We start from the raw sequence: 26,765 nt of genomic DNA, 5'->3' as shown, positions 1-26,765 counted from the left end.
CCGTGGGACACAGTGTAAGATTTCAAGTGACGCATCCCAGCCCACCGTTATCCCTCACAGTAAATCAAAAGCCACATTCACAAGCCATTACCAAGCTCCAGCTACGAACCGTATCATTTAACGTGCGCTTCCTCAGGCTGCGCCAAAAGCGACCGAGGAGCACGCGAACAAAACGAAGCACACGTGCAGACCGTGTCTTACTCTGTAACCGGAAAATTTGCGTAGCACCCACTAAACTCTACAGCTGAAACAACTGGGAAAGCAGGAAAAAATGATACTCGGGCTCCTCCCTTACAGCTCGGGGTTTTCTTCCCCACCAGCACCCAGCTCTCCACTGCTCCTGAAGATGTCGAGCAGACGATGCGCAGCTGGGGCCTCTGCCATCCCTCGGCTTTGCCACGGCTGCCCCTGCTGACCAAATCTGAAGGACTTTTTTCCTCCTGCCAACCTTTCAGGCAAGGAGCCTACTGCTCACGGACCATCCATCAAAACTGGGAGTACTTCACCACCAGGGCCTGGGCTGACACGGCCTCTCCCCGCACCCAAAGGAGGAACAGGAAGGTCCATGATGCCAAGGACAACCTTCCTTCAGGTACTGGAACGCTGCGCTCACGTCCCCATCTTTCCATATCTGGTACGGGGAACTTCCCTATAAACGGCTCAATCGCGACAGAATTACAGGCATCCTCAACAGGGCGTTGCAGTGGACAGCAGCCAGCTGTGCTTACGAGACGCATTGCTCTTTCTTATTTTAGCTTTCAAAATTTGCAGTTGCTGAATGTTCCCGTGCTGCAGGGAAGCCGGCTGCCAGGCGGAGCTGGTGGAGCTGCTGGGGCTGTCTTGGCCCGTTTAGGGTGGTCAGGGACTTTAGACAGTGGGACACAGGCCAGGGGACACTTTCCAGGATGAATCTGTTCCTATATACATATTTCTGGGTTGGTTTTTTAGGGTTTTGTTGGGGATTTTTCCTACACTACTAGCTTGCGAGATCCTTCCCCCCCAGCCAAGGCTGCTCAAAGGAGATGAAGCTTCCTAAGCTTGCAAAAACGACAAAAGAACTGTGGTTACTGAGTATAAATTACCATATTTCACCCCTCTTAGAAGTTTCCTGTGGGACACTGAACATATTCTGTCAATTAGTGAGGCCTCAAGAACTTGAACACCCTTCTGGATTCATTCAGCCAGAATCCGCGACGAGGACTTCAGAGCTGCCAGAATGTGCCACAGGATCTCCAAGGCTTTGCATCCGCCAAAGCTCGTTGCCAGCAAACCCAGTCAGTGGTATTTCTTTTCCCCAAGAGCCGGACGCAGAGCAAAACCATCCAATCCAAAGTAGTATTTCAAAAACAAGGGGAAAAAGAAAGCTCTGCCTGAAGTGGAAGAGCGGGCTGTGACGTTAGTTCATGTTATTGAGTGAAGCCGATCCGTGCGGGGCTGGGCTCCCACCGGGAGCTCCCCCGCGTACCTGCCGTTCCTTTTGATGCCCCCCTTCCCTTGATGCTTTCTAGTTGAACACCGAGTGCTTACGTCGTTTCTGTTTAAAAATTGATCGCTGTCGGTATTCACTCAGAAAGCAAGAAAAAGTAGGATTTCAGGCAAGTGCTGTAACGCGAGGGAGGGCGATGGGACTCGGAGAACTTACAGGCTCTCGGGCAGAGATCTTCTCCCCCATCACAAAAAAAGCCTCCAGACCAGCACATTTCAATTTGGGTTACGGTTTGACAGAGCAGAATTTGGTATTAGCGTAAGGATCTCTGCTCCAGTACGATCTCCAATCTGCCGCTGGGGCTTTTAACAACTGTTTCTGAGCTACAGACTGAAGCGATCGATAGTTTTAGATTTGATTCTGACCTCTGGCAGCGAGAAAAACACAGCGCCGACGCTGCAAAGTAACTGCTGTTTGCAGAGCACACAGGGGCTTTTTACCCAGGTCCCGGGGTTTCTCTGTCCCGTGGCACCCAGCAGCTCCCCACGCGGGAGCCGTCCTCCCACCGCTCTTCTCTGCTCCCTGTGGAAAACTGCTTAGGCCATGAATACGTCCCGCTGCCTGCTCACGGAAAAAGAAATAAAAAAAAAAAAAGTGTCTCACAATGCACAAGTAACTGCAGAAAATGGCCAAATGAAATAAAAAGACATCAAACAGAGACTTGTAAAGATGAGGAATTTTATTTTATTGACATACTATGAGGCAGAACAAAATTGACACCATACAAAATAACTTTATAAAATATCATTCACATCATTATTTTGTCAGGAATTACAGCATTCTGAGCTTGTTACGAGTCTTACGTTTTGAGGTGAAAAACACTATGCTAAATCTTTAGTATTAGTTGTATATATACAGTAAGAAACCAAAACAGAACCTGTTAGGTTTTTCATGAGTTTATTGCAGAAGTAGTGCAAACTATTTTACCTTGCAAGCTGTAAAACAAACTCGGAAAAGGACCCACCTAAGCCTAAAACATGACAATAAATGCTCGATTTCACAGCCTTTGAAGCTTCTTTCAACAGTTCTCAACAAAGAAATTCCCCATCTCTGCACATTTTTAGATTTTTACTGACTGGGAAACGAAGAAGTAGCCGACGCAGCCGCACTAGCGAGCGGTCGGGGAGCAGGACGGATCCTGCTCCGGCGCGGGGCGCAACGCCGACCGGAGCCGGCGTTGGGGCGGTTCGGCGCGCAGCGTGGCCGAGCCCGCGTCCCCAGCGCCCCCAAACATCGACCAACGGGGCAGGTTTGCTCAGTTGGGTTTTCCTCCGTTAATAAGCTGCCCCTCTCCACGCTCGTATTTGAGAAAAGAGTCAAGAAAGCCGTACGAGCCCCCCCAAATAATAATTAAGAATTAGGAACATGTATTGTCTGTTTTAGAAGTACAGGATCCTTTTCCCGAAGTCTACGTAAAGCGTGTTTCCTCGTGGTCCCCCTCCCCTTGCGTACACGATGCAGGGCAAATCCCATCCCGAACGACGGCCTGAACCCAAGGAAGGATACTACAGTTCTACGAGATCGATAGAAAACAACAGTCGAAAATGCTACCAGGGTCCCCCAAAGCACAACAGGTAGCTAGTAATCTACTAAAAAAAAAAAAAATAAAAGCAAACAAATGCTACATGAAAAATGTTAAAGGAACAAAATGCAGCATATTCAGGCTCTTTTTCTTTTTTTCTTGAGGTACCTATATAAATATTACCTTCTGCCCAAAGTACTATTTGTTTTGTTAAAAAACTAAAGTCCTTACCATGAGCCAATTGCAGGGCATACATTATTATTGAGAAAGTGCAACCATGCTGATAATTTATATGCAGCATATTAAAGGATGATTAGGCTTTAAAAAATATAGCTTAAGTATAGACCTGATGGAGCAGTTTTATAAAAACATTTAACAGAGGCATTTTCCTTTTGTTCGAGTCGGTCTGCAGCAGAAAGCCTTAGGAAAGAGCTTTGAAGTCCTGCCACGATGGAATGTCAGCACTTTTACAATTCCATATATAGATTTTTTCTTTAATATTTAAACTAAATACAATTTTACAGAAAAGATTCCCCCTCTGCATTAGGTACTGGTAAAAAGTCAATTTTTTTTTTTTTTTTTAAACTTCAAAAAATGATAGCATATCACAACTTAACATTTTCCAAAAAGGAATTCTTTTTAAGTAAAAAAGGTTCACATAGTAGAAAAAACTTACACATAGTTGTAAACTGTTACATACAAAAGAGTGGAAAAGTCAATGACATTTTACTCCCTTGCCCGCACACAGGGATCCCTTCATTGCCCACCCGCCCCAAGCCGGGGCTGCGTGCGCGCCTATATGCGCCCCCCAGATGTACGGATCTAGGGGTCGGGATTACGTATCTCAAAAAAATTCTTTACCGGGTCGTTCTCTTTGCCTAGTCCTGCTGTGATACTGTACATTTTATGACTTGAAACACTGAAAAATATTTCAAAATCTGCTAAAACTATGTTTTGCGGCTTTTTTTTGTTTGTTTTTTACTTTGTGGTTAAAATTCATCTGCTGTTTTTAATTAAGAATATGACTTTTGATTGTTATGCACTGGGAAAAAAAAAAAACACAAAGGCACAAAGAATAAAACTCAGATACGATATTGTTGTCTCTGAACAATAAACCCCGAGGTTTTGGTTCGCGGAATGCCGCCTCCGGAGAGGTCGGTCATCGCACGCCGTTTGGTCGCTTTTGCCAATCTCATCGACAATTTGAGTAAATAGCACCCAACTGCTTAAATGAGGTAGATCCAAATCGGAAAAAAAAAAAAGAAAGCTGGGTCCTCAACGTTTTATTTGCCTCTATTTAAAATGTTTTAAGGATTATATGTCAGTCGTAAGAAGTGGAAACGATGGCACTATCTGAAGCAAGCACGGAACTCAAGAACAGCTTTTTTTTCCCCCCCGATGTAAATTTAAGCGTTAAATCGCGACCCTCCTTCACGCAGAGATCTCCTAGCAGGGGGAGGGAGGAGGAGACGTTCACCGACAACGACAAAAAGAAAAGCTGAGGTTTGAGAAAGCCTGTTTGCGGCAGACTGCCGGAGAAACGCCCGCCAGCCCCGTTTCTGTCGGGCAACAGGGACGGCCAGTGCCTGAAGAGGTCAGTCACAGTATAGAGATCTACGAGCTTCCCTTTATTTCTCAGCTGAGAAGACTCTTCTACTAGCTCAGCTTTACCGGAACATCCTACTCTCCTTCAACAGTATTTTTGCATACTCTGAGAAAAATCGGACAAATTTATTGTTTCGTTAAGGCTTAATTTTAAGTGGCATCGCCACACAGCGTCATGCAAATGTTAAACGACGTTATCAAGGTACATACAACGCGTTGAAACGACACACGCCTACGTGAAACCTCGTCGTCTGAGGAACGTCAAGCGACACTTACAACCTAGGTAGTAAATTCTACAACGCTGCTGACGCATTTAAAAGTCAGTCAAGGGTATTTCTGTGTCTGCTTTGTGTGTTACAAGTGCTACTCTTACCCAAACAGCGCTACAGCATTTATATATTGCAAGCACAAGACATTTTAATACGGATGCAACGCACATACAAACCAGTCAACATAGATTTAGTACCACTTGAAACGAGGCCCTTAACGTCATAGCTTTTTTTTTTTCCTTCAAAAAAATAGCAAACTTTAAATGGTCATAAAAACATTTTGATTCAAGGGAACATTTACAATATGAAATTTCTGAATTGATTTTTGGTTCTTTTTCAGTTATTTTATAAAAATAAGAAAAAAAAAATTGAAAACTATTAAACAAAAGAGTAAAACTTTAACAGATGTCAGTTAAATCTGCAATGTACCAAAATTAAGGAAAAAAAAAAAAATGGATGTAATCAATACATTCTGTTTTCCATCTCGCCCTCCCGAGATCAAGTTAACCACTTTGCTGCACAGAAATCTGGGACTGGATCTTTACTTAGGAACTGCCCTAAATTTCGAGGGTTTTTGTGATTGTACAAACTAATGAAGTACTGTGGAAGCCAGTGAAATTGTGCTTATTATTTCCAGCAAAATACTGCCCTTATATCTTTTATAACCAGTCTATAAACAGTCCTGCTTTCCTTTCACTAACACGTGTGTATACACATACGCACACATGGATATGCACTTATGCGCATATATATATATATACACACACATATTTTTTATATATATATATACACACACACACATATATTTTATATATATATATAAAATCTACTAAGCTGTATCAACAAATTCCAGAAACCAAATGGCAACACTCTTCAGGACAGCACATAACTTTGCCAGGCATACTTCCTCACTGCACCTAATTTAAAATGTGATTTTCCAAGATACATAATTCTGAAACTTACTCCTTAATGGTTTTTTTTTTTGGTTTTAGGGTGGTGTGTCGTCGTCGTCGTCCCCCCCCCCCGCCCCCCCCGGCTTTCTTTCTCCCCTGAACAAATGCCTTGCTTTCCCAAATGGTCTACTGGCAATTATTCCTTAAATAAACTTCCTGAAGAAAAAGCACATCGTATCTAACCCCCCCGCCCATGTACGCAAACTGTTTCTACTGCCCAAACCCAGGTAATAAAGAGTTGGAAAAATGCAACGATCTCTTGGTGGGAGACGTTCTGGGGACTCAACATCGACAGACAACTGCAGATCAGTTAAAGATTCAAGTCGGTCAGGCAACTAGAGACACGGTATTTACTTCAAAATAAAATTACAAAGCTGTTCCTCGCAAATGAGATGAGCAATGTAAGGGCTCAGTCTTGTTACGTTCCATGAGAAAACATATCAGGAACGACAAAATCAGGGTTGCTATACCTTATTTTTTTTATAGCACAGAGACAGTGAGATCTGAGCATCTCACAGCTGAAGCAGAATTAACTTTAGTGACATCTAGAAACAAACTTCTTGACGCGTGACGTTGATACACGATAGGTTTGATCCTACCCCCAGCACACGGTCAAGGAGTGAGATGTTGGGGTGCCCATAAAGCACAGACCAGATCTGCTTTGAGTCAAGCACATGGCAAGCAAAACCGTGCAATTTTACCTTACGTATACTGGCACGAGTGAAGCTTCCTCTATTTGTGGATTTAAAAACAGGAAAAGCTGAGAAATACAGAATAGAGTCCGCTTTAAATGTAATTTTTTTTTTTCTGACAGGAAATCTAACCTAACAAAGCAAGCACAAAGAGCACCAGCCAGGGGATTAGAAACTCCCAAGCTTGCTTGCCGACCTTTTCACAATTCATGCTTGCCAAGCACACTCAAAACACCATAAAATGGCCGGAAAAGTTTAAATTCATATTTCAGGGACAATTCCTAGGCTTGCTCCCGGGTTAGTCATACCTGTAATCCCTGCTGCTGATTCCATAGTAGTTATTCCAGCAGGTATTTTAGTTGTGCTTAAAGAAGCGGGGGGCAGGGAATAACAAAACTAAAGCAGCCTGGTACAACAGCACATCCAAAGGGTGGGGGGAAAAAAAAAAACCAAAACAACTCAAGTCTGTGCACTCTAAAACCCACGTAGAAATGAATATGCTCTTTAATACAGATTTGTAATTCAAATACTACGCTCTTGAAAATATAGGTAGGTAGGCTGGTTGGTTGAAGAGCAGCCACAGGTAGGTTTAAGATGCATCTGTTGAGGCAGTGCACGGGCAGATTCAAAGCAATTACTCTTTAGAGGAGACTCAGATGGGAGGAAGGGCGCAGCCAGCCTTCATCTCGTGCCGAGTCCACTTTCTGAGCGCTGCCACATGCGAAACTCCCGAGACTAGCTCTCACCAACCTCTCACGCCTCCAAGTTCAGCGAACGTCCCTGTCCTTGCTCCAACCAAGCCCAAAGCCCGCTGGAACGGAGGGCTGAAACCAGAAGCCAACTTGAGGGAACTGCCTGCCAACGTCCCCCTTTTGGGGAAGGGGCCAACGGACGCGCGTGGGGCGGGGAAACCGCGAGGGGCTGTGCCGCGGCTCTGGCTGCACTCGGGGGCCCCTCGCAGGGAAGCCAGAAGGAAAACCAAGAGAGTGTTATTTAACTGTCACCTTAACAAGTGCTTAATTAGCAGTTTTGCAAGAAAATGTTTCCCCTCACCTCCTTATCTCAGGTCCACAAGGGATGGGGTAGCCGGCATAGCGCAGATGGCATTTCTCTTCTATATCGGCATGACAAGCACCTAGCACGGGGCTCTTTCCTCGCTTAAACGTCCCGGTGCTCCTTTGGGTTTGCTACCTAGCCCAGAAAGCCCACGACGTTACTCTTGTCGTTTTACAAGGATGTGCTCACGGAGAAGTGCGTTCAGCACACCTGCCCACTGAAACCCTTCCAAGCCACAGCAACCTCGATAGTGTCTCTGGATCCGTAATACAAGATGTAGTGAAAGATTTTCTGAAAAGCAGCCATTTACCCTAGAGCAAAACCCTATACTTCACGCTTTTAGCTTTGGTAAGTTGTAACTGAGAACTGAACAAAATTTTCAGGATTTTATCCTGTTCAGTTATTAGTGAACTTCGTTATCCAGCCACTCCCCATTGCTCAGCAAGAATTGGCTTCCAGAAAGTCAGAACTTCAGCAATCCTCCCTGCCATCAGTAAGCTTCATTAGTGTCTATGCCCAAAGATTAAGATAATGAAATTGCAGGTAGCATATAATCCCAGCAAATTTGCTTCCGAGATGCCAACATCCGTAGCATAAAGCCCGGTTACTTTTAAATTAAAAACAAAAAAAAAAAAAACCAAACCCAAACCTATAACACTGCTATGAAACCACACCAGCGCATTGTGCTTAATCAGGTAGTATTTCTGTCAGCAGAGTGGTTAATTATAAAATGAGGAAGCTTGTTTGGATTCACTGTAAACAAAATATAATGTATTAACACGGTTTTCTACAGTTTCATTTCAGGTCATTTAAAGCACCTTTAGTCTGCGTGCACTTATTTGAAGGTTGAGTTACGGCCAAGGCTTTGCACATAACTGACATTAAATATTGACAATATGAACTTACTCAAGTTTTGGGTTGTTTTTTGGTGTTTTGTTTTGCTTTTTTCCCCATTTTAAAGTTTATCATGATCTGAGCAAGGAACATAGTATATTCACTGTTACAGTCTCATGCCAACTTATCTAAAAAATACATTAAAAAATATTCCAATACCTAATTTTTGCCTCAGATTCAAAATATATTTCAAGCACCTTCATGTCATTTTCAGTGAAAGCATGACATTTTTCGGCCAAGAGCTAAAGTACGAAAACGTTTTTCATTTGGAAACAACAGTATACAAACAACAGCGAGGGAAGGGACAGGTTCCAGAGGGAGTCGCCGCTATCGAGTAACCCTGCCCAAACGCGAACGTGCCAGATGTGCGGTTTGCCTCGCCATTTCTGACACCTTCTTAAGACCTTGCACCAACACAAGCCACGTCTACGCCTCAGGAAGACAGAAGGAGCGACGAGCAGCCGTCCAAGATCACAGTATGGCACCGCTAGTTCTCCAGCAAGAAACAAAACAGTAAAAATACAGTTCATGTGGGAGCATTTTGGCTGCTTAGTAGTAGGTTCACCTTGAAAATTGATTCATCTGCGGAGGAATACAGGAGGTAGCCTTTAACTGCATCTGCTTGCTAACTAAAGAGTATTACAAAACCACCTTTTGTAGTGATTTGGCCAAGCCATTACATTCATATTAACACTTCAGGCAAAGAAACAACACAGAAAAAGCAACTGAAACACTAAATGAGATAAACTGGATTACGTGCCACACCAAGCGCACACACAAAACAGCCCCATATCCTTTGGATTAATAGCATCCCTGAGGAATGCATCTTTCCAGTCATTAACCCGCAGAAACAGGAGGCGAAACTTGCTGTTTCACACCCAAACGCTTGGCGACGGGGCTGGAGTTTGGGTTTTTCCTGTCCTTGAGAGTTACAGAAGCAAAAGGCAATTAACTGATGGATAGGAGACTGATGGCTTTCTCATGTGAGCAACCGAGAGGCAACGCTATTTCTTAGTTCAGAGCACTAAAACATCCACTGCACTCAACAATCCCACACCTGCGGAGGGATAGAGCGCAAGACACTAACTTGGATCCCAAATCCCTGTTATTCCACTAATTCTGCCACACAGACCGGTTCTTCTTCGTACGACACAAGAATCAGCTGCTGAAAGAAGCAATGAAAACACGTGGCAGCTACAGTTGATAGCCGGGATGTTACCTTAATGCCGTTGATCACCTAACAGTGATAGCAGAGATCAGCATTTGAACGTTGCACGGGCAACAAGCACACTGGTAGCTTAAAAACTGCCTTTGTGTCTTTACGGTGTGGGAGAAATATGCATAGAGAAGGAAGAAATATTTTATAAATACAGACAAACCCTAAATCTTTCCACTGTAATAAAGCAACTGTGCCCTTGGATTCACACCATGACACAAACAGAAAGTATAACAACATTTAAAACCAAAGCTCATACCTCAATACTGTAAAATATGGCAGTATTCAAAAAAAAAATAAGAACAACAAGGAATGGTATCCACAGCATTTCCGTATTTGCTATACATAGCACTATTTACAGTATTTTCAAACAGCTACAGCAGATGCAAAAAAGTCGTACAGTAAAAAGGGAGTTAAAAAAAACAATCAGTGCAATTACCTTCTACTTGAAGTTTTCCTTAGAAAAGACTGCATGTATGCATCAAGAAGCGTGTTACCAAATGTAATATAAAAATTAAAAAAATGTACTGTCCTGCATCAGGAATTGAGGAAGCCACACTGGCAGGACAAGTACACAAGAAGAGATGCTACTGTAGAAGAGTATTAAAAAAATAGGGGGGGGGGGGGGAAGTTATTTTATTACACTGGTATCAAGTGTGAAAAATACTGAGTGAGAACTTTTTTTTACATTCCTTTGTTTAATGTGTAAGAGATCTCTTAAAAATAAAAAAAAAAAGTCCCTTATGGGTTATCTATGCCACCAGAGATGCTTACTGGATTACATCAAGGGGCAAGCGTGTCCATCTAAATCTCCTAAGGTCCCAGTCCTGCGTTTCTAGTACTTGTCCTTTTGAATAAGCGTGACCTGCAGAACCAACCTCTTCTCACCTCAAAATATCAACGTTCTTCCTCAAAACCAAACAATCTGCGTGTACACTAAAAAGCCTAGAGCAATCCGCTAAATTGGGCTGGGGGGGGTGTTAACACAGACCTTCCTCTATCCTTGCTCTCAGTTAAATTTTAGGGGTTCACTGGCATGAGAAAGATGGGGGTTTCTACAGGCGAGACGCACATGGCCACTGTATTGGAGGCATCTACTGCTGCAAGAAAGAAAACAGCACTGGCAGCAACGCGCAAAGCCCTCCAGATCCCAATCTTCTATTTAACAGAAAGCCTTTGTGCGCGTACACGTAAGACTTTAGATAAAAGCTTCGGAAGCATCTGAGCTCGATTAGAAACGTCAATCTTTTCAGAACGTAACCTGGGCACACAAAAACCTAACCCCCCCACCTACCCTTCAAAAGTTTAACTTCCAAATCCTTGTGGAAATATTCTCTCGTCTTAGCTATAAAAATGATCTAACAACATCTGAACGCAACATGTTAAAAACGGACAAAGGCTGCAGGAGTTATTGATAGAGTCAGAATTAAAGCTAAACCTTCACAACCTTTTGCTTTTACAAAGCAGGGAACGTTGCCTGGAGGCCTGGCTGAAGATCAAAAGTATTTATTATGGATTTCTTGTTTTAAGCATAAAAGTTCCCTGTAAATTTTCCATGCTGGCTCCAGCAGATGAAGACGCAACATCCTTCCCTAACAACTCACCCAGAACCTGACAGATCTAGAAATAAGGAAATTAATGTGCCAAAGCTTCTGTAACACGGAAGATCATCGATTGTAATTCAGCAAGTCAAACGCGGTTGCTGAAATATTCTAACCCAAACCAAGCCAAAATAAGGAGTTCTAATAAAAAGAAGTGATCTCACTCCATCCATCAGTGCATATATACAAACTAGAAGTGTTAAGATTGCATAGGGCTATCTTGAATGCCAAACTCTTTTATAAGGCAGAGACAAATCCACCTACTTCCAACCTCTCACAACAGGATGTTCCCTCTTAAGGATTGATTCGACTCTGTTCCCTGGGTGCTTGAAGAGGTGGACACGTTATAATATTCAGCCACTGGAGCAGAAATTTCCAAAACTAAGCTAACCTAAATTATTGCATTATATCTCCTACATAAAAAAAAAAAAAAAAAAAAGAAAAAAAAAGAAAAAAAAAGAAAACACACCACTTTGAAGTATTTTATCTTTGTCAATATTATTTTTCGCCTCCCAAGAGGAGCATTTCGCACTTGCTGCTGCTGGTTTTTGGGGGGTTGCTGCAGAACCTCGTGCTTCGGAAGGGCTCACTGGAGATGCCTGGTCCAGCCCCCTGCCCAAAGCAGGTCCGGCGAGCCGAGACTGTGCAGGGACCCATCCAGCCAAGTTTGAGCCTCTCCGAGGACACAGATTCTACAACCTGCTTCAGTCTTTGAAGATTTTTGTTTCAATAGTGTTACCATTTCCATAAAAAAAACCTCAGAGAAAACTAATCCATAGCAGGCAGGCCATCAATATCTGTTCATCTCTCAAGCGCACTCTTAAAAGAAATACTGCAGTACTGGCAGCGGTCAGTTTGTCCATCGCACCGCTCATGGCTGCAATGGGAATAACATATTTTTGTCACCAGGGTGCAATTACTATCCGTTTTCAGCCTGCTAAGCACCAGGATTGCCCGCACCAACGGCTGAATTCAAGCAAACGACCGTTGCCAGGAACAGAACGGCGAGCCAGAGGAACGCAAGGGATGAGGTCCCGCAGAGCGCTCTTTTGCAACGGGAGTCACGCAACTCCTTTGCATGGCTGAAAACAAATAAACCCCACCCAGCAGCCAGAGGGTAACGCACATTTGGTTATTGCTGACCTGAGCTGCGTAGTGACTTAGTGGTTATAACTGTCAACCTCAACTGCGACTTCAACGGCAGGAACGCGTGTGAGACAGACATCTGGAGCTTCGGGTTTACCTGAGATATTGCTGTTCTTACAAGACACATGGGAGGTAAGGAAAGAAAAAAAAATAAGAGTAGGGTTTTAGGTGCTCGTGGTGGGTTGGTTGGGTTGGTTTTTTTTTTGGACAGGAGACATTTTTGAATACGTAATTTATATTAAAAATATTCCCAGGAAGACAGCCGCTAGACTTACAGCACGCTGTTCTTTTCAAAGTATATACTTAATACTTTTTTAGAAAAATGCTTTAAATTGTTCACTAATTCACCACTTGCAGGGTCTGGGAGGAGAGGGGAAAGGAGGGAGAAATCAAGCCATAAAGAATTAGCAGTATTAGAAGCATAAGAAGATCTGTAAAAGGTAGAAATGTCCTAGCCTGAAATGCATATAACCATCCCAAGTTCTTCACACTCAGGGAAGGAAAGCTACACAAAATTTCTGTTCATTCCAAATACACAGACAACACACACTCTCGGATTAAGGGTCTGCCTAATACTCCGTTTCTCACAAAAAGGAGCTGCAACGACTATTCCAGCCCAAAGAATACATCCCAAATAGGATGCAGTGAAGTCCCACAGCCTGCTTTAGAAATAAGACTTGAGGTCAAGACAGATTCTGCCCTTCTCGCCCCATCTGACCGCCTGTATAAAGTCATTTATTCCAGATCTGCACAGAGAAGAAAGAGGAGGATGAATTTCACATCCAAGAGGTCTCTGCATAATGAAGAGCAAATAAGCTAAATAAAAGATGGTTGATCTTTTTCTTATTTGTTAAGAATAATTCATATAAAAAAATAATTCTTTATATAAAACTCTGCCAAATTAAAATCTTCACTGAAATCTGAAGCCTCTCAAGCAAACGCACAGAGAAGCACAACACACCGACCATGGAAAGGGTTTGTGGTTTAGCGGTACTTAAGGGGAGTTATGTACAACCTGGCTGGAACACAGAAAGACAGACAACGCGACCTGGAATTTGCTTTCTGTTATACCACCACAATTTAAAATCTGGATTTACATGACTATGACCAAGAAGAAAATCTGACCCAGCAGCCTAATCACCGAATTAAGAATAACACAATTAATCTATTAATAGATTTTACATTGTTATTTCACCTAACCACCACTGACAACCAACACACTGCTACAAGGTGTAGATCTGAACTTGCACGAAGTTATGTACCTCAAACTCTTTATGCAGCAAAGGTTGGGCATTTTCTAGCTTATTCAACAGCAACCGGCTGTAGTCTATCCGCTATATGGCACAGACCTCTGTGCTGGTTAAAGCTACTCGCCCGTCTCAGTGGCAAGAGGTAAATGTATTCGAAACAGTGACTGAGCATCTGCTAAGAGAAAAGATGAAGCAAAATGAATCAGTGGAAGGGAATGAAATTTTAAAAACCTGCCTCTTAACATGTTATTTCAGTTACCCTATGAAAAATAAACAAAATCAAGTCAGCATAAACAAGGTTCCTGGGCTTTTTCCATGTTCTTCTAAACCTGCTTGTGGCATCATAATTAGTGCAATGGTTTATGTATGTATTATGGTTTTTTTATGAACCCAGTGTGCAAACTAACAGAAGCGTTTTGTCTAATAATTATCAGTTTTAATTAATGCTTCTCCTAAGAGAATGGCAAAACTCTCACATTTACTATTGACCTTATGCATAATGAAGAGAGTTTTACCTCCCTTCATAAGTAAACTTCAGTTTCCTAAGATTTATCTTTACTGCATAGATTCTCTGACTTTTGTCTAAATTACAAACAGCGAGCCACCCTCCTCTATTAGAGCTCCTGCTTCACGAATATTCAACATATAAATAAAATACAATTGTTTTGTGCTTGAATGAACGTAGAATGTTGGTCTCGTGTGCGTCTCTGAACTGCACAGGTAAAACCTGCTATGTTGTGTGCACGCTTAAAAAGCCTTTCTACAAATTACAAGCTATACAACAGACACTGTAGGTATCTCTGAACTCTCACATCAAAGTCAATTGCATATTTTTGCATTTGAATAGTAATGTCCCCACAATAAGGTTTTAATTTCTAAATCCAAAGCATTCTTGATATGTTAACAGAAGTATAATGAGCACTCCTTAGTAAATAAAAATAAATAATAGCATCTAGTCTATCACATTAATACTGTGAAACATATATAAAATTTACATTAACTCAAACAACAGTGAAAAAGGATTGTACTGTATTTATCACCACAGACCCGTATTCTTTAGAGACTTTGGAAAGTAAGTGTCACAGTCCTGTATGACAAATTCTAAAGTTAGCTGTCAGTATGATTTAAAAAAAATTCGTTACAAATTTTTTTTTTTTTTTAAAATGGCACATTTTCTTTTGCCAATCTAACTGGACCTATTAAAAGCTTAGGTACAAGTTCATTCTTTTTTAAAATTCTTCTTTAGTCTATGAAAAACATTTTCAAATGCAGCACAATAAAAAACATTCAAGAACAAGCTTCAGAAAATACATTTGCCCTTAGACACACAGAGAATAATCTTTATAAGACAATTGAAAACCAGATTTTTGTCACTCTTTCCTTTGAAAATAAAAAAATTTTGTAAATGCATCTAGAATAATCAAGGCTTCATAAATAGTCAAAAAATGCTTTGCTTTCCTTTGTATTAAAAGCTAATTCACAGCATTTTAGCCCATCAAACTTTAGTATGAATTAGATCTTTCCAAATTATTAAAAGCAATTCAATGAATAGCAAACTGAATGAGGAGTTTTGTGGTTGGGTTGTTGTTTTATGTTTGTTTTTTTTTTTTTTTCCCTAAGCCCTGAGATCACAGCTCTTGATTTAATTATAAAATATGGGTCTGTTTTATACCAAGCAGCTTAGAGATTTTTGGCAAACCACATTTCCAACAATAGTGGGGTTTGGTACAAGAATGCAGTTCGTAATCAAGTCTGAAATTCTGGACGGAAGGCTTTCTTGCAAAGGGGAAAAAAAAAATTAAGATGCATCACTCATTGCTGGCTGTAGCTTGGGCAACTGTTGGTCTAAGTGCAGCTGGTCTCATGTGAATCCAACTCTGTATTGTACTGAGTCGCTAAACATTAAAACATGTCAAGCAAAGTACATAGTGCGCAACGTGTCCTGATGAACTTGAACTGCTTTAGCAAGTGCTTGATGATCTCTGCCATTACTCTGACCGGAAGTGTGGCTTCCTTCAGCACTGAAAGAGAAGGGAGGTGGGGAAAAAACAAAAGAGGGGAGGGGGAGAGAAACCCTATTTAATCTGCCTCTCCTTGCATATAATGTTTTCGTATCATTCATTTCTTCTGAACAGAACGGTCAAAAGTTAATTACCCTTAAAACACCACTGAAGTTCTAAAACAGAAAAAAAAGCACAGAAGCATGCAGGAACATCTACTTTTTTCCACAATGTAGTTCAGTGGTAAGACCAAATTCACCCCAGACTGCTAACTGAGGATACTACCGATCCCAGAATTAACAAGCCCACTTCCTTTCTGCTTCCTTTCAAATTCCGTAATAATTCAAAACTATGCAACTCACCTATCGTGTTCTTTATCCACCAGATGATACCTGGCTCTGAAGGCAACCAGGTGCGCGTAATATGCTGGTGCAGGGATGGAAACGGAACGAGTACAGCGTACGTACGTATGACACAGCTGGTAGGTAAGAATCTGAAGTTCATCTGAAGAGAAACGATTGTCATCCCAGAGGACGTGGTAGTGAGAAGGTCTGCTTGTTCCCTGAAGGCAGATCACACAGCACGTCAGCATTTCAAAAACATTTCTTTAAATTCCCACCTCTGCAGGTGAACTGCAGCATAACCGGCCGCTTCCTCAAAAATCACACGTGAGCAATTCTACATACTTCAGCAACTTTTTTCCTTTAAAAAGGCAAACAGCCTCCCTCCCTGCTCCCCATATAACTAATCCCTTTGCATTTTTGGATAGGATTGCGTTTTCTAGAATTTCATCCCTGTTACTGAAATTAAATGATCTTACTGAAATGCACTTTCATCTTGTGAAACTTAGATCAGACAAAAAGCCAACATATAAAGTAGCTTTAGGCAAAACATTAATAGCTAACAGCAATCTAACTTGTGCCCCTATCGAATACGCTTTTTCAGACAATATCAAATGTTGACTTTCAGTACTGTCATTGATTAATAGTTTCTGACTGGGAAGAAGAAATCACAAGAAAATGTGAAACTACAATGGTGCTATCTAAATGTATTAGTTGTTTCCTAGGAACTGGATGCACATTTCAAGAGTATTTAATGCAAGAGGCAGCTCTGTAAAATAGTCCAAATACCTTGCTACCATTCCAAGCAGCACACAGACAGGAGACAAGCACAATAGACTAAATGCACAGGGTGCGCTGCATATCTATTTAGTTTCATTATTTCTTTCAGATTTTAACAATGACAGAAGAGCGCTGTGGATGGCACCGATGAAAAGCTGAAATACACAGATGGAAGTCGTACCCTTTGTCTCCTGTGTAAAGAACGCAGGAGATACCAACAGCCAGTGTTATCTTTGAAAGTCACCACCCCACACAAAACGCTGTACCTGAATACCAGCATGACTACACAGGTAAAAGTCAAACTCTGACGGATGGGTGATTTTTGTGTCCACTGTGGTACCCGCTGGAATGTTTCCGCTTTTTCCAACCTGCATGAACAGAAAATGCAAATATAGTAAGGCACACAAAGTTTTTTCTTTTCAGCTGTTTAGTAAGGAAAAAACACAAGGAAAAAAAAGCCTGTAAAAAGCAAAAAGTCAAGAAAGAATGAGCAAAACTGAAATTTCGTTCAACTGAAAATCTGGAGTGTCTCTACTATGAAGGAAAAAAAAAGACGAGCTGCAAAATCTTCTTAGAAGTTACCTACAAAGATTAGCTTTTCTGATTAACGTAAAAAGAATTTCCTGCAACTGATTTGTCAAATTCTTTTCACCTTCCCATTCCAGGACAGGCTATTCCTCTCTAACTTTTCTTGCTTACACCTGAAAGAGGACAATCCATAGTTGTAGGACAGGCCTCTCCTTCCCTCAAAACCACTTTACATCAAAGCAATGCTTAAAAATACTCTTTACTTTAAAACAAATTAACAACTGCAATCATAGCATGTTATCAGTAGAAAAAACACCTTCATTAAAAGTTATTAATTATTGCCTTGAAGCCTAGTGGGCTTCAAATGCTCACACACAGAAGCCTGACAGAAGAAAAAATGACATGAAAAAACCCTATCGGTGAACAGAGGTTTGCCATTAGGAACTCTCCATTTACAGCAATGACTCCATCCTAGACTTGGGGAGTCTCCTCTCTACCCAGAAAGGTGGAATCAAATATTTCTACACATACTTCACACAGGTGCAATAACAACTATGAAACACTCATGAAACAATTTGAGATGTTCAGTACTACAAATAATGTGTTGTGACACTTGATATGCCCAAACCGAACTCCACACGTTTAAGACGTTAGACACCTAAGACGCCTTAAAGGTAACATTAATGGAAAAGAAAGTGTTCTCTAAGTGTAGGTTTCACCTTACCTAACAATTTCAGTGCCTCCTGTGCAGGTGTCTACATCTCAGCTGGGAACCCAAGAGTCACTCTATAGTCAATGGCAACCAAACCAGTGAACTCACTAGCACTAGAATCAGATGAAATGTGCCTTGAAGTGTGTTGGGAATACTAAACAGATCCATTTACAATGGAGTGCCTGAGGTAACTGTTCCAGACATCTACGTTATAAACCCTACACTACTCAGATCAATCTCAACCCTTGAGGATCTTGAGACAGTAAAAAAATCTGAAAAGAAACCTGAAAACTTTGATGACCATAAAAAGGATGAACAGACCTGTTGAAAGGCACATCCTGCTGACATTTCATAAAAGCTTCTTATCAGTTTATTATACAGGACGGAAAATGAAGGTTTTCCTTTCCAGCAGGAAGATCTCACCCACTATGTTACGTAGTTCTTCAAACAAGTCTCTTACTGCTTAAATAAGCAGTAAGTAATAGGTGACTTGGCTGCCTGCTAGATACTTGCCGGTCACAATTAGAACATACCCGTTCGTTTTTGTCTGTACAGAAGAGTCTGGTGTGGTGCCTTTTCTGCACAACTATAAATGTAATTCCAGGCTGGTAATCCTTTTCTAGTTTAATGCATGCTTCTCTGATAGCCAGCAATTCATGATGGAGAACCTGAATCATAAACATAAATATGTATCATAAATATGAAAGATAGCCATCTTACAGATTACTCTTTTTTATCACGTTCCTCCTTGCATTGCCATTCAGAGTAATGAGATGTCAAAGCATGCAGGATCAAACCTTAATTTCTTCGCTTAATGAGAACAAATTAGATCACCAGTTTCCTGAGCCAGGCAAGAGCTGGTTCCATATTTGTTCAGCTCCAAGCATGAGGCTTGGACTAATAAGCTGTATGTCAAAATCTTTTTAACTGCCAAATACAAATGAACATTTAATTAGGCTGTTGAATATACAACAGCCTAATTGTTTTTCAGACTAGTACAAGGGATAAAATCCAGAATTGCTTAACTGCGTGCTCTTTCCCAGCTTTGTGAACTCTCGTGCAGGACTACAGGCATCAATAAAAATGAGAGAGAGGGCAGTGCAATGAAACAAAAAGCAATTATTTGGGATTTGGGTTAATTATAAAATAAAAATTCAGTGAAAAACAGTGATAAATGGGGAAAAAAAAAACCATCAAAAGTTCATACAAAGATCATTTTATTAATTCAAGTTTAGTAAGTGACCTTTACTCCCTTCCCCTTGGATTTTGAGAAGTTGACTAAATTCTGTATCTTTTAATTTACATATAAAAATACTGGAAAGGAAGGTGTATGTAAATATCTTTAAAATATATAGAAAAATATTTCATTAAATATGGTACTTGTAAGCAAACAAAATAAATACAAGAAAGTATTTGTTGAATTTTGTTGGGAATGAATTAAAAGTGACAGTGTGAAAATACAGCATTTAATAATCCTGGTGAAAAAAAAGTATGAAAGTTAGCTTAGTTTTTCTTTACACTTAGTTTTTTTCTTTACTGTCCAAGTTTTATTGGATACAGTTTGACTAATATATCTTGAACAGGTCACAGAAGTGGAACATAACTTCAGTGCTAAAAACTATACTTTATAATTTGTAATTTTGCAAAGGGAAGTATTTTACAGGGAAAAAAAAATATTAAAAAAACCCCCAAACTCATGAAAAATATGAAAACACTTTCCCTGCTCTGCTTGGTTAGAATCCAACAAATTTGCTGTGGGCATACTTCTTTTCATAACTGCAACTACATGAAACTACATTGCTACCAGAAAACTACATGATCAAAATCTCAAAAAAACACAATCGAAAAAAACAAAAAAACCCACCTGTTGAAACTGCCCCTCAGAAACACCATCTCTGTAGAAGATTATACGAGTTGGTTTAAATCTGGTTGATTTGTAAAACTGAATGAGCAGCTCCCTGACCATGGCAGCCAAATCTTGAATGATTTCTTGGCGGTGCTGCTGTACCCGAACAGTGGCACAGTATCGATTAGGATGAGCATCCATGCTTCCTACAACCTGTTGAAAAAAATGCTTAGTATCAAACCAAACTTAAAAGTACTTTAATAAAGGTATTTAATGAAGATAACTGCACTATCTGTTTAACAGTATCTTGTAAACTAAGGGCTTGACCTAGCAAAGATGTAGTCAAAATCATGATGTGCTTGGAGAGAGCTTTGAGGTCAGTCTACCTGTGGTAGCATACCCTGCTGAAACAGAAACCTTATTTTAAATCTAAAAGACTCATTTCCTATTTGCACCTACGTCCAGTTAATAAAACAAATACAATTTGGAGCACTGATACCATGAAACCATTGATTTAATTAGCACTGCAGCATAGGAATTTGAAATCCTGCAGACCAAGTGCTTTTCTGGGACACCGTGGATGAATCCATAAAACTCAAATGGTGAAGCACCACGGAAATATCCACACCAAACAGACAACGCTCACCAAGGGAAGGGATTTTTCTGTTTATGAAACATCAGAATTCATATATTGTTAAGAGTGGCATGGGACATAAAAATAAACAGACAAACAAAAAAAATCCGAATTCCAGATGTCAAAAATCACAACTAAGCACACCTCCACGTGGTTCTTCCCTGGACACACGCGTGTAACTTTTTTAAAAAGGTATTTGTTTATTTAGCCCCACAGGCTAAGATACCACACATACTGTCACCAAAGATCTTCATTATTAAATAAGCCAGAGCAGCCATTACAGGTGTTTGACATAAAGCAAGTCAAAGGCCTTTCCCTGCATTTAAGGGGCACACTTCCAGGAGATTACTGTACATTTTGTGTTGTCGGGAAGCTGCAATCCCCAAAAACCACAGCTGAGCCAGCCTTGTTCCCTATCAGTCATGGATAAATTCTTAACATTTTTAACTGCTGAAAAAGCAGATTTAAACATGCACCAGCTTATTACAGGTTGCTGATAAATATCAGCTAATATAAAAGCTCCTCTGTGTATTACCAGCTCAGGCATTTTACAAGCTAATACACATATTTAAGTAATTAGTATCAGAGCAAGCTCTCCAAAGTTTCATTAGATTCCTGCAGAAAAATAATTTATAGTACTATAATTAGGCAATCAGAAGAAATGGACCACAAAAGAATTGAAAGTAATGCAATGCATTAGAGCTGAGCAGCAGGAGAGAACAGGGGTTAAAGATCATTACACAATTTACTCACTGCAGCAATGGAAGGCTTTTTTCCATCTCCAGCTGGCGGATGAGTTACATCTGCACCAAGGAATATGACAGGCTGCTGAAATACTGGTGGTCTGATAAAGAGAAAGCAAATTTGTAAAAGCAGCAAGGCTTACGCTTAATAAAGCGCACTGTAGCTCAAGTAAATAGCACTCTATACTCCTGCAGTGAATTAGTCAACAATTTGCACTTGATCAGAGTTGGCCACTTGTACCGGGACAGTAATTAGAAGTCCTGATTAGGGTTCTCATACTAAATACTTAGGCATATTTTTGAAGCATAGCTAATTGTTACTTTTCATTAAAAATTAGTAAAAAAAAAAAAAAAAAAAAAACAACCCACACCAAATTTCTTTTTAAACTCGGAGAATTGCAGCCTTTATTAATTAGACCACAGAAATGAATAAAAGTTGATTCCTTAACAGCAAATAGCATCTGAGAAAATTAAAGGACTGTGCACATATACAGATGCTATAATTTTGTTTCTGAACAAAATACCAGCGTTGGTAAGGAAGTACAAAACTTGTGGACATCACAGGTATTATTTTTGAAGTAGATTTTCTTTTAAAAACTATGCTTCAAAGTTTTAAACAAACCTTTAAGTTAAGATATTAATCCACTGCCTCAAGAGTAGAACACCACAACACTACATTGGAAGTTTTACACTTCAACTCTGTTCCTTAAAAAAACAATTTTAAATGGGAAATCTTAGGCCACCAGAGTTTTTTCGCGTGCATGTGGGTGTGTGAGGGAATGGTTATGTAGATAGATTCAGCTGTTTTCAGATCTCCTCTAAAAAGGAATTTGAAGGTAATTATAACACTGTAACTTACAATACATTTATACAAATAAAAAGCTGTTCTATTCCCATCCCCTCAACCAACAGAAAATAACAACTAATGAATTCTGTTTTAAATACCCAAAACCCGCACTCTTCCAGAATGCCTAGGTGTTGTGTGTAGTTGTGCCATTGTTTTTTGCCCTTTACTTAACTCCATTTTCATGAATGCATAGTTTATTGGTATACTGAGCAGAATTCAACTTTCTGGCCACATTATTGTTGTCAGCACATGCCACTTAACACAGACCTTACGTTTATGAATCCAGTATAAAACTACTTATATGGCGCTGTGTTTCTGGTTTGTTTCCACAGCAGTATCTTTAACTCCTTTTTGAAAAACAAAACCAAAGACCAACAAAAAACCCACTGTGCCTTTTTGAAATACATGCTCTGTAATACGATGATTTTTAGTTGCTTTAATAGGAGTCCCCAGGCTGAGTATCTTTAGTTCAATAAACGGAACTTAACAAGACACACAAAATACATATCCCTTCTGATAATGTGTTCTTTTTTCCCCTCCCTAAGTACTTTTTGTTGGATTATTTTTCAGCGGCTGCCTTCTGACTAGCCTAAATACGTCGAAGTGAAAATTTGCTTATCTGTGCGCAACAGAATGTTGACTTCTTTGAAACAGGCTCCCGAGAATGATGTAGCAGGTTATGCCCTGAGCTCTCTCTACAACTTGAAATGCAATGATTGTAAAAATGCCATCTGTTTACTGACGTAGAAAGCTAGTTGTTCATTTTGATTACAGTAACTTTATATATCGTTATGCTAACCTTCTCTATCCTGCACAGGTAAGGCAAAACAAGCTGTATTTTGTTCGTTCTTCCATTAGCATTTCTTGTCACTGATTTTTCAATAAAACTGATGAAAAGTTTCAATTTAAGAACGTTTAAGATGATACACAAACCAAATCTAGTCTTTAACAGCAGGGTCCCTCCTTTTTTGGAAATAAGAAGATATTTATCTCAACTATATGCAGGACTTCAGTGACGTGTCAGATTCGGAATTCAACAGTATCAAAGCAACTTCACAGAATACAGTCACAACAGAACTAAAACTTATCAATGTAATACTAATAAGAAATTGCAAGGTAAACTGGACCTGGAAACCAATTAAGAGTTTTCTGCTCCCAGCTTTTGGCTTTTTAAATGCCTATGTAAGTGAAGACGTATAACAAAACGAAGAATCCTGACTACAATTAAACTCTAAAGGAAAAGGCACTACTGTTCAAGATGATCTCTGTTTGTTTCTGAAAACTCAAGGCAAATAAAATAACATTTTTCATTCAAACGAAAGTTGTATACTTCAATGGTCAGATTGCAATAACAGTATTTTTATTATAAATTTCAACTGGAACAAGTATTCCTCTCCAGCCTTCGTAACCTAACTTTTGCAGGACTATTTATTAGAAGCCAAAAGATCGTTCAACTGAAGAGCCACTTAAACTACAGTGCTATGACTACGGATAAAAGCACCCAGTTATCTTAATATGACGCATGTTCTCTTTAAAATACAATACCCTCTTCCTCTTTGAAAGATGGCTTACCTTCCCTGCGGCAGTAAAATATTATTTACGCCTCCTAATTTGACATTTATTTTTAAGCAAAGGTTAGACAGAGTTTGCGGTGTTGTTCTTTGCACGTTTTTCATCTGAACGCACTGCGTGGCCATTCCCAGCACAGTGTCGCCAACACGCTTCACCTCGGCTGCAAAACAAAGTAAAAATGAAAAAAAGATTTGCATATTGCAAATCAAACAATGCAGGATGTTAATTCAGTGCCAATTAACTACACCTGGAGTTTTAGCAAAGTGGTCGTTTAAGATTAAAGAAAGAGGAAGAAACCTAACCCCCAAACCCAACCCCAGCCTCCAATAAACCTCCTCCCAGTTCTATACTGCTCCACCTGCCAACAGCACAGTAACTGGGTCCTAAATATAACTAAAGGCACCGTTGGCTTATTTTAACTAAGTTTTTTTTTTAAATTACCCTAATTGTAATTTTAGAACTATAGTATTTTATGATCAGCATGGAAGAACCTTTGGCTAATAAAGCAGGTAACGTGGATAATATTCGGATGATAAGCATTTGTTTCGTTATTAAATACCGGACCAGTAACACAAACTTAATAGTAATGTGCCCAGTAATATTCAGCCAACCAGTTTATCAGTTCATCACTGCAAATTCACCACTTGCATAAAAAAGTGGCCAGTTCAGCAAAGGGTGGCTTGTAAAAACGCCAAAAGAAACTCATTAAAAACTGAACTATTCAGATGGTTAAAACAAATCCTATTGCTAACAACAAAATTGAGACTTAAAGGCTTTAAGAGAGCCATACTCTTACACTCAAGAAAAGAAGATATTTAGGCTCTAAGGCTCAGAGAAGATGCAGCCCCCCTTTGGCAACACGAGAGGGAAAGAGGCTTTCTGAGGAGCAGGATGAGAAGAGGAGAAAAGACAAGACTGTGGGTATAGGCAGTGCAAGAGTATGGAAGAGCCCAGGGAGAAAATAAAGAGAGAAGATTAGAGGGGGCAGAAAGAACTATAATTAAAGATAATGACAAGGAAAGCAGATGAGCGTGGTACCACATCCTCTCAGTGGTTAAGTAGAAGAAAGAGTCTCCTTTTAATGCCAAGCAGGAAAAGTGAAAATGTCATTTTGCACTGAATTTCTATTGAACAAATTAAAGACAAGCCACTTCCTTTGCAAGGCTGAATTTGAGGGGGAAAAAAGGTATACTTTGTTAAGGTTCCTTTTTTCATCTCTCCTTTTATCTTATATAAGATAATCTTGGGAAAAGAAAGTAACTGCATATCAATTTCATCAATTTCACAGAAGCCCTGGTTTAGCCTTCTCACTCACAAACTGCATCTCAAATGCAACCAACAGGAAGAATGTGGAAAAGCAAATTAAAAGCATAGACAAAAATAATGAAAAGAATTAAGGTCTTAATGTAAAACATCATGCAGCACAAGAAGAAGAATAAAATTCATTTATAGCCCACCCCCTAAATAGAATTTCTATACTTAAACCAGAATTAAACTTCTCTCATCCAGATACTTCACAAAAAAACCATGAAATTGTGACTGAAACACACAGGCTCATGATTTGCACTTACTGACCATAGACTGGCGTTTTTCCTGGCAAAATTACTACAACAAGCTGCAGCCCAGTATAAGTGTTCTTGAGATGTCTGAACATGGGCTCCACACTGTCAGCTCCCTGCGCGTATTTGCAGAAGCATGGCTGCCCCTGGATTGGCATTCCTGCATCTCTGGAAATCTTCCTCAGTTGTTCTGTAAAGGACCTAAAGGATGTAAATAAATACATTAGATTCTCAGGTAGCAAAATCCATCTTGGTTTTTGCTCTTATTTTTAATGGAACAATCCCGTGAAACTTGCAGAGTTGTGCTGTCCAAAAACCTGGGAGTTTACCCCAAGTGCATCTTTAATTGACTGTTCCTATGTAGTCACTGAAGGAAAGACAGGGAAGATGAGAAAATACACTGTATAAATAACACCATTACTAAAAACTTCATTTCCAAAGCAAATTTCACCTTATTTGATCTTTCTATGGGAGATACAGTATAAGCTACTTTTTGCAAAAACACTGCAACAATGATATTTTGGATAGCCTGCTCTACCATACTTCCGTGTGGTACTACCACTACAGAAATGGCTGGAGTTCTTTCTCTTTCTCGGCAAGGAAAACAATCAACAGAAGTTACCAGCAATTGCGTCTCAGCGAAGTCATCTACCATCAATAATACTGCACAAGAAAACCTTGCTAGATATCAGAGAAAAGGTGTACCCTGGCGGCAAAGACAAACCTTCTCCAAGGATGGTGCAAATGTAAGCCACCCTTGGATGGAACTGGTCAGAAATGGAGACAACGTAATTTTCTCAGAGGCTTTTATCGGTGAAGACTGCTCCAGGCTCCCTGCTGGCAGGGTATGCTGCACTGCAGCCTGCCTCCTTTGCCTGGCTCTTGTTCACGTGGCAGCGTTTGGCCGTCTTTCCTTTTGAAGGGACACCAAGAAGACAGTGTGCCTGTTGTAAGCAAGACAATCAAAAGCACTTCACTGTAGCAGTCTAGGGCTCTAAAAAGTATACCCAGTCTGGAAAGCATCTTCAAAGTCATGGCTTCTCCAGGTTAGATGCCTGCAGTCAACGGTGCATGAGTAGTCTGTAAGTCCCATCCCCATAAAACAAAGGCAAGATGAGCAAGTAGCGGGGTGTCACAGTGCAGACCTGTAGAGCGGAGCACTTGGTGCCGAGGGACCAACATCCACACTACACGTGTTTCTGGGATTTTTCGTGAGAGTGGCTGTAGTCTGGTGTGGTGGGCTGAAGGTCCATCGGTGGCTGAAGCACATCCTCTAGTCCAGTTTTATCCCCAAAAAGTCCCCATTGTACACTCAGACTGCTCCTTGATGCAGAACATGGTATGGCAATTGATGACCATCAGGAGCATCATTTCAAATATGCACTCTTGATCCAGAACTAAAACACTAGTGCAGATGCACCCAGAGATGTCCTTCTTTGGCACTTGGTTTAACGACCAGCATAGTAAATGCATGATCCCAGGCAGCAATGCTTAACTGACATAAACACTGACA

At 40.4% G+C, this 26,765-nt stretch overlaps 1 protein-coding gene across 6 annotated transcripts in view; it reads right to left on the bottom strand.

The window, feature by feature from the left end:
* Positions 1-5,904: 5,904 nt before the first annotated feature.
* AGO2 (argonaute RISC catalytic component 2) overlaps positions 5,905-26,765 on the bottom strand; it is a 62,891-nt gene continuing 42,030 nt past the window's right edge. For all 6 annotated transcript variants that reach the window (XM_082318047.1, XM_082318048.1, XM_082318051.1 and 3 more), the window contains 8 exons: positions 25,269-25,453; positions 23,694-23,853; positions 21,285-21,375; positions 19,916-20,110; positions 18,585-18,719; positions 17,078-17,179; positions 16,053-16,252; positions 5,905-15,711 (listed from right to left, as the gene is read on the bottom strand). In XM_082318047.1, the coding sequence (XP_082174173.1) occupies positions 15,603-15,711; positions 16,053-16,252; positions 17,078-17,179; positions 18,585-18,719; positions 19,916-20,110; positions 21,285-21,375; positions 23,694-23,853; positions 25,269-25,453 (1,177 nt within the window). In that variant the 3' untranslated portion in view covers positions 5,905-15,602. The remainder of the gene's footprint in view (positions 15,712-16,052; positions 16,253-17,077; positions 17,180-18,584; positions 18,720-19,915; positions 20,111-21,284; positions 21,376-23,693; positions 23,854-25,268; positions 25,454-26,765) is intronic.

Source organism: Platalea leucorodia (assembly GCF_965183815.1).
Source record: "Platalea leucorodia genome assembly, chromosome: 1".
Lineage (NCBI taxonomy): Eukaryota > Metazoa > Chordata > Aves > Pelecaniformes > Threskiornithidae > Platalea > Platalea leucorodia.
Note: the sequence above shows the minus strand (reverse complement) of the source record. Positions and strands in the feature narration are given on the sequence as shown.